The 6,800-nt window shown below is 48.8% G+C and overlaps 1 protein-coding gene across 1 annotated transcript; it reads left to right on the forward strand.

Moving 5' to 3' along the window:
- Nucleotides 1-637: 637 nt before the first annotated feature.
- On the forward strand, nt 638-6,252 carry HSP90AA1 (heat shock protein 90 alpha family class A member 1). Its single transcript, XM_082847941.1, has 11 exons — nt 638-776; nt 1,294-1,455; nt 1,546-1,912; nt 2,244-2,377; nt 2,680-3,000; nt 3,219-3,384; nt 3,555-3,745; nt 3,854-4,001; nt 4,226-4,494; nt 4,810-5,143; nt 5,452-6,252. The coding sequence occupies exons 2-11, from the start codon at nt 1,294-1,296 to the stop codon at nt 5,559-5,561; spliced, it is 2,202 nt and encodes a 733-aa protein (XP_082704067.1). The 5' UTR covers nt 638-776; the 3' UTR covers nt 5,562-6,252.
- Nucleotides 6,253-6,800: the final 548 nt, after the last annotated feature.

Consider the following 6,800-nt stretch of genomic DNA (forward strand, 5'->3'; position numbering starts at 1 on the left):
CCCAATCGCTGCCCCGGGCCCCCAAACCCCTAACCGTGGCTCTGAGCCTCTGATCAGTGCGCCGGGCGTATACATGTGACACAGGACCAGACCCCCTCACCCCTGCTTCGATTTCCTACATGCGGCCTCAAGGCCCCCAACCTGGCCCCGGGCCCCCAGTCTCGGGCCCTGACGGTGGAGGACCCGAAGCTTCCACAACCTGGGGACACGTTGTAACCACCGAGAGTTTACTTTTCTGCACTTCACAGAGCCGCGAGCACGGGCACTCAGTCCCCGGGCACTCAGCCCCCGGTCGCACTCCCCGCGGCCTGGACAGGGGTGGCGGTTCACCAGGGCGGCCGTTGGAACGACGCGCGCCGAGCAGGGGTCGTGGGGGCGGGGCCGACGGCGCGCAGAACGCAGTGGGCGCGGGGGCAGGGCTAGGGGTGATGGCCCCGGAAGGCGCGAGACCTTCCCGAGAGCTCCGGGCCGCGCAGGCGTCCTGCGGTCCGCGCGGGCGCGCGCGGCGCGGCCGTGGGGGGCGGGGCGCGAGGGCGTGGGGCCGCGCGGGCGCAGGGTAGGGGCGGGCGGCGTCCAGGGCGCAGGCGCAGGCGCAGGCGCGCGGCCGCGGCGGCGGTTGGGGAGGGTTCTTCCGGAAGGTTCGGGAGGCTTCTGGAAAAGGCGCCGCGCGCTGGGCGGGCTCGCCTCTATATAAGGGAGGCGGGGGGACGGCGCGCCAGTTGCTTGTACGTCCTGGTGCTGCGTCGCTGCGGAGCCTTTGCGGTCCTTCAGCCGAGGTGAGGGGGCGGCTTGCGGGGGCTCTTCGCGCGGGGGGCCTCCGGAGCGGGTGGACTCCACGGTGGGGGGGCTCCACGGGGATCCGGGGCCGGGCGGGAGACGGCGGCGGGTGCAACCCCCTCCGCCGGGGCCCCTCGGCAGGCGGTGCCGGGGCGGCCGTGGCGTCTCGCAGGCCTCGGGCCTGCTGCGGCCTTTCCTCCCCTCCCCGCTGCGGGAGCGGGCGGGCCTTGGGGCTCTGGGGGAGCGGGGGCGGGGGCCGGGGCCGCGGGGGCTGGGTTCTGCGCCTTGGGAGGAGTCCCCGGGCCCGGTTCCCAGCCGGCGGGGGGGGGGGTGTCATGGCGGAGTCGCGCGGGAGCGGCGCCCGTGCGGCCGGCGTGGGCTGCGGCGGCTCTGGGGCCCCGGAATGAGGTCATCCCTTTGTCAGCCGGTGCCTCGTGCGCGCACCGGCTTCCGAAGCGGGCGCGGGACGTGGCGGGACCCCGTCCGGCGGCCTCACTGGCTCCGTGTCCTCTCCAGATGCCCGAGGAAACCCAGACCCAAGACCAGCCGATGGAGGAGGAGGAGGTGGAGACGTTCGCCTTCCAGGCGGAAATTGCCCAGTTGATGTCGCTGATCATCAACACATTCTACTCGAATAAAGAGATCTTTTTGAGGGAGCTTATTTCAAATTCGTCCGACGTAAGTCTCAATGTAGAATTTGGATTTAGCTTCGGTATAAAATTCACCCTTTAGAGGCCTTGTGCGTAATATTCTGTGTTTTTTAAATAGGCTCTGGACAAGATCAGGTATGAGAGCTTGACAGATCCCAGTAAACTAGATTCTGGGAAAGAGCTGCATATTAACCTCATTCCGAACAAGCAAGATCGGACGCTCACTATTGTGGACACCGGGATTGGAATGACCAAGGCCGATTTGATCAACAATCTTGGTACCATTGCCAAGTCTGGGACCAAGGCGTTCATGGAGGCTTTGCAGGCTGGTGCAGATATTTCTATGATTGGCCAGTTTGGTGTCGGGTTTTATTCGGCCTATTTGGTGGCCGAGAAAGTGACCGTTATCACCAAACATAACGATGATGAGCAGTATGCCTGGGAGTCTTCCGCAGGAGGATCCTTCACAGTGAGGACTGATACAGGTGGGCATCCGGTAGACATCTTACTGGGTCAGTCGTTTGTGGAGGGTGGGGTGCTGTAGGCAGTGGATCCCTGAAGGTGCTGTGAAGTTTGTGTTAAAAAAAACCAAAAAAAACAAATCTGTGTTTTCCTTAAGTGGGATAGCCTGTTCTTGCGGTGGTTTATCTTGGCCGTTAACTGCTCTGGGAGTCTTTCCGTTAGCAGTAAGGGTAAACCCCTGCTTCATGGATGTTGAAATGGGTGCTAGGAGAGCTAGATTGATGCTGTATGTTCCTTAACCTTGCTTAGGCCATTGAGATTGAAATTGAGCTCGTTTCTCCATTTCCTTTACAGGAGAACCTATGGGTCGTGGAACAAAAGTTATTCTGCATCTTAAAGAAGACCAAACTGAGTACTTAGAGGAACGGAGAATAAAAGAGATTGTGAAGAAGCACTCTCAGTTTATTGGCTATCCCATCACTCTCTTTGTGAGTTTCTGTATGTTTTTCACGTAGGAAACCAAAGAGACTGAGTTGAAATCTTCAGTCTTTAGAGTCCTTGGTAAAAGAAGAGTTCTGAATTTGCAGTATTTATTGGGCGGGTGGGTGGAGCTCTGTCTTACTCTGTCCAGGCACCCAGGCCTATTGAGATACATGAGAAACTGATGAGTAGCTTTCTGGCTACTTACTGCTTTCAGTTGGTTTTGGGTGTAAGTGCCTCAGTGCTGTTTAGCTTATTGTTTTTAGTTCTGGGATGGAGAGATGATGTGATTTACTTACGTCTTTTGAAGGTGGAGAAGGAACGTGATAAAGAAGTCAGTGATGATGAGGCAGAAGAAAAGGAAGACAAAGAAGAAGAAAAGGAAAAAGAAGAAAAGGAGTCTGAGGACAAACCTGAGATAGAAGATGTTGGCTCTGATGAAGAGGAAGAAGAAAAGAAGGATGGTGACAAGAAGAAGAAAAAGAAGATCAAGGAGAAATACATTGATCAAGAAGAACTGAACAAAACAAAGCCGATTTGGACCAGAAATCCTGATGACATTAGTAATGAAGAGTATGGAGAGTTCTACAAGAGCTTGACCAACGACTGGGAAGATCACTTGGCAGTGAAGGTGAGTGCTGAGAGCTTCAAAGCTAGTGTCTGCAGGTGGTCTGCCTCAAACTGTTAAATTTGAGGGTGGTTTCTGGCAGCTTTCTCTTGCCCACTGCCCCATCCTTCTCCCGAAGTCTTGAAGTTATGTAACTGCAAGTGTTTGGCTCTGGGGTTTAAGTGGTACCTGTTGGTGAAAGCTGATGGCATTGTCTTGATCTTGGCTGTGTTTTATTACAGCATTTTTCAGTTGAAGGACAGTTGGAATTCAGAGCTCTTCTTTTTGTCCCAAGACGTGCTCCCTTTGACCTGTTCGAAAACAGAAAGAAAAAGAACAACATTAAGTTGTATGTTCGCAGAGTTTTCATCATGGACAACTGCGAGGAGCTGATCCCTGAGTATCTGAGTAAGTGCGGTTGGGCATAAAGAGCGGTTGCCGTCACAGGTCAGGGTTCAGCCTATCAACTCCCGATTTTTAAAGGGGAAAAAATCGTTTGTCTGTGGTTTTTCGGGTTTACGTTTTCTGTCGATTTTGTCCTTGGAGTGACCTTGAGCGCATTTGGTCTGTTTTTTCAGACTTCATCAGAGGCGTGGTGGACTCGGAGGATCTCCCTTTAAACATTTCCCGTGAGATGTTGCAACAAAGCAAAATTTTGAAAGTTATTAGGAAGAATTTGGTCAAAAAATGCTTAGAACTCTTCACTGAACTGGCAGAAGATAAAGAGAACTACAAGAAGTTTTATGAGCAGTTCTCTAAAAACATTAAGGTTAGTTGTAAACACACTTGACCATTAGGACTGGTAGTCAAACTGGCTTCTCGTTTTAAATGATTTTTTAATGCAGAGAAAGTCTTCCTAAGTTCACCTGTTTTTCAGCTTGGGATACATGAAGATTCTCAAAATCGAAAGAAACTTTCAGAGCTGTTGAGGTACTATACTTCTGCTTCTGGTGATGAGATGGTTTCCCTCAAGGACTACTGCACAAGGATGAAGGAAAACCAGAAACACATCTATTACATCACAGGTAATGGGCAGTAAATGTTAGTCGTGTCTTTGTGCTTGTGATCCCATAGGAACAGTTGGGTGTGTTTTCTACCCATGTGGTGTTACATATAAATTAGTAGGGGTTACTATAGGCAACATAGTGAGAGCTAGCTCTTGTTTGTGGTTAGATCAAACTACATAGGAAAAAAGAAAAGGAAATGAAACTGCTTCCTGTTAAGGATCTAAAACTTTTTCATATATCAGGTGAGACTAAGGACCAGGTAGCTAACTCTGCCTTTGTGGAACGTCTTCGGAAGCATGGCTTGGAAGTGATCTACATGATCGAGCCTATTGATGAGTATTGTGTGCAACAGCTGAAGGAGTTTGAGGGGAAGACCTTAGTGTCAGTCACCAAAGAGGGCCTGGAACTTCCAGAGGACGAAGAAGAGAAAAAGAAACAGGAAGAAAAAAAGACAAAGTTTGAAAACCTCTGCAAAATCATGAAGGACATCTTGGAGAAGAAAGTTGAAAAGGTGTGTGAATACAGTCTTCTCACCTACATTTAAAAGGAGTGTCAGGTGTTTTTCAAAGTGAAGTTTTCTTAACTTACTAATAGAAAACTTTAGCATTTCCATTTAGTGATGGATGTAGATCTCAAGATTCTTAAAGACTTGAAGTGTAAGAGAACTCACAGGAAGAAAGCGTCAGGTATCTGAGTTTGCAGATGGTATTTCTGATTCGTCAGTACTGAAGTTCCTTAAATGTTCATAATAAAGCTGGTAACAAGTACTTACAAGTTAGAATATGAAATCTTCTGAGGCCTCGTTATCACTGTGTTCTGATTGTAGGTGGTCGTGTCTAACCGATTGGTGACATCCCCGTGCTGCATTGTCACAAGCACATATGGCTGGACAGCAAACATGGAAAGGATCATGAAGGCTCAGGCGCTGAGAGACAACTCAACAATGGGTTACATGGCAGCGAAGAAGCACCTGGAGATAAACCCTGACCATTCCATCATTGAGACCTTGAGGCAAAAGGCAGAGGCTGACAAGAATGACAAGTCTGTGAAGGATCTGGTCATCCTGCTGTACGAAACGGCGCTCCTGTCTTCTGGCTTCAGTCTGGAGGATCCCCAGACACATGCTAACAGGATCTATAGGATGATCAAACTTGGTCTTGGTAAGCCTTGTGCAAATACCACGTGTCAATACTATTGGAAAAGCTTAAACACATGACTTGAAAAGGGTAACATAACTTTCAGCAATTTGAACAAAGTTGGGCTGGCCCATTCAGTTTGGGAAACCCTAAGTCACATGAGTTAAACGGGTGTAAAATAGGCCTTTTGATTGTACAGGATAAAGAATGAAACGGTCATACACCCTGTAAAGTAGTAATTGCTCAGCCTTGGAAAGTGGGTATGAACTGGCAGTGTTGGGATAGGTAGGTGGCTTTAGGAAATCTAATCCATGGTGTTTATTTCCAAAAAGGTATTGATGAAGATGACCCCACTGCTGACGACAGCAGTGCTGCTGTAACTGAGGAGATGCCGCCCCTCGAAGGAGACGATGACACGTCCCGCATGGAAGAAGTAGACTGAGCTCTGCCTGAGGATTACGTGGCTGCGTGTTCAACACTCTTGTCTTCATTTCTTCTGATAATATGTTTTCAAGTATTTCTTTATTTTTGTTAACATTTAAAAACCTGTATGGCATGACAACTACTTAAGGGGAAGATAAGATTTCTTTCTACTAAGTGTGATACTGTGATACTTTAGGCACTAAAAGCAGAGCTAGTTTTTTTCTAGTTTCATGTTGGCTTATTTTAACCGATGGAAGTAGCGTTTGTTGTAAGGTGTATGTAACCTACGTTAACTTCATGGTCTGAAGTGTTTAGCTATCAGGCGGATTCTTTAGTAGACCAGATCTTCTGTCGCTGAAGTGTTCTGAAGTATATACCTTGATGTTTAAAAGAAAATACTTCTTAAAGCAACTTTCATCTTCTGGGATTTACTTTTTAAACCTTCCATCGCCTGTATTGACTGCATGTGCCAGACCCCTAGGAATTAGTATGTTCAACTGAACCAACTTGATGGGAGTCACTGTCCATACACAGGGCTTGTTTTCCACAGAAAAGTAGTGTTGAGAGTAGCAGAATTATAAGCCTATCTAGGCATGTTGTAAAGCTGTTTGAAAAGTGACTCGGAGCAAGTTTTGTGAGTGGAGACGTAGCGCTCAAGTCACATTCTGCTTTAAAAGTTGTAACAAATACAGATAAATTAAAAAGAACTTACGTGAAAATGTCTTATTTTGGAGGGGGGGAGAGTATAGATGACGGGATGGTCCCAGAATGTAAAATGTTAGGTGTGTACATCTTGCCAAGGAAGTAGATGATTGGTGTTGACTGCCGGAGTCTTACTACTGCGATCTTCCCAGGGTGCACTCTCAGGGGGCAGGTGGGGGATGAGCATACGTTCTCGTGATGTGTTTTTTGGGGATTTTTGTTTTTGTTTGTTTTGGCTGTGCAGCGTGCAGGATCTTAGGTGGTATCTTAGTTCCCTGACCAGGGATTGAACCCACACCCCCTGTAATGGAAGCTTGGAGTCTTGACTACTGGACAACCAGGGAATTCCCAGAGCATATATCCTTAAAAGACACAGATGAGAACAGGTGAATCTGACACTATGTGTTAAATTTCCTAATAACAGCCATTGTCCCGTAGGATTTTCATGTCCAAACTGTGCTTTGACGGTATTTGTGAAACGTATCTGATGCTCTAAATATCGTCTCTGAACTACCTTGGCCTTAGGAATGTCTGGAAGTTCTGTACCACGCGTACT

Source organism: Leucopleurus acutus (genome assembly GCF_964270905.1).
Source record: "Leucopleurus acutus genome assembly, chromosome: 1".
Taxonomy (NCBI): Eukaryota; Metazoa; Chordata; class Mammalia; order Artiodactyla; family Delphinidae; genus Leucopleurus; species Leucopleurus acutus.

What these genes read in the sequence shown, in the direction of transcription:
- HSP90AA1 (XM_082847941.1), top strand. Translation starts at nt 1,294, where the DNA reads ATGCCCGAGGAAACCCAGACCCAAGACCAGCCGATGGAGGAGGAGGAG. An exon ending in TGGAGAAGAAAGTTGAAAAG is followed by an intron (nt 4,495 to 4,809) that starts GTGTGTGAATAC and finishes TTCTGATTGTAG; the next exon opens with GTGGTCGTGTCTAACCGATT. An exon ending in GATGATCAAACTTGGTCTTG is followed by an intron (nt 5,144 to 5,451) that starts GTAAGCCTTGTG and finishes ATTTCCAAAAAG; the next exon opens with GTATTGATGAAGATGACCCC.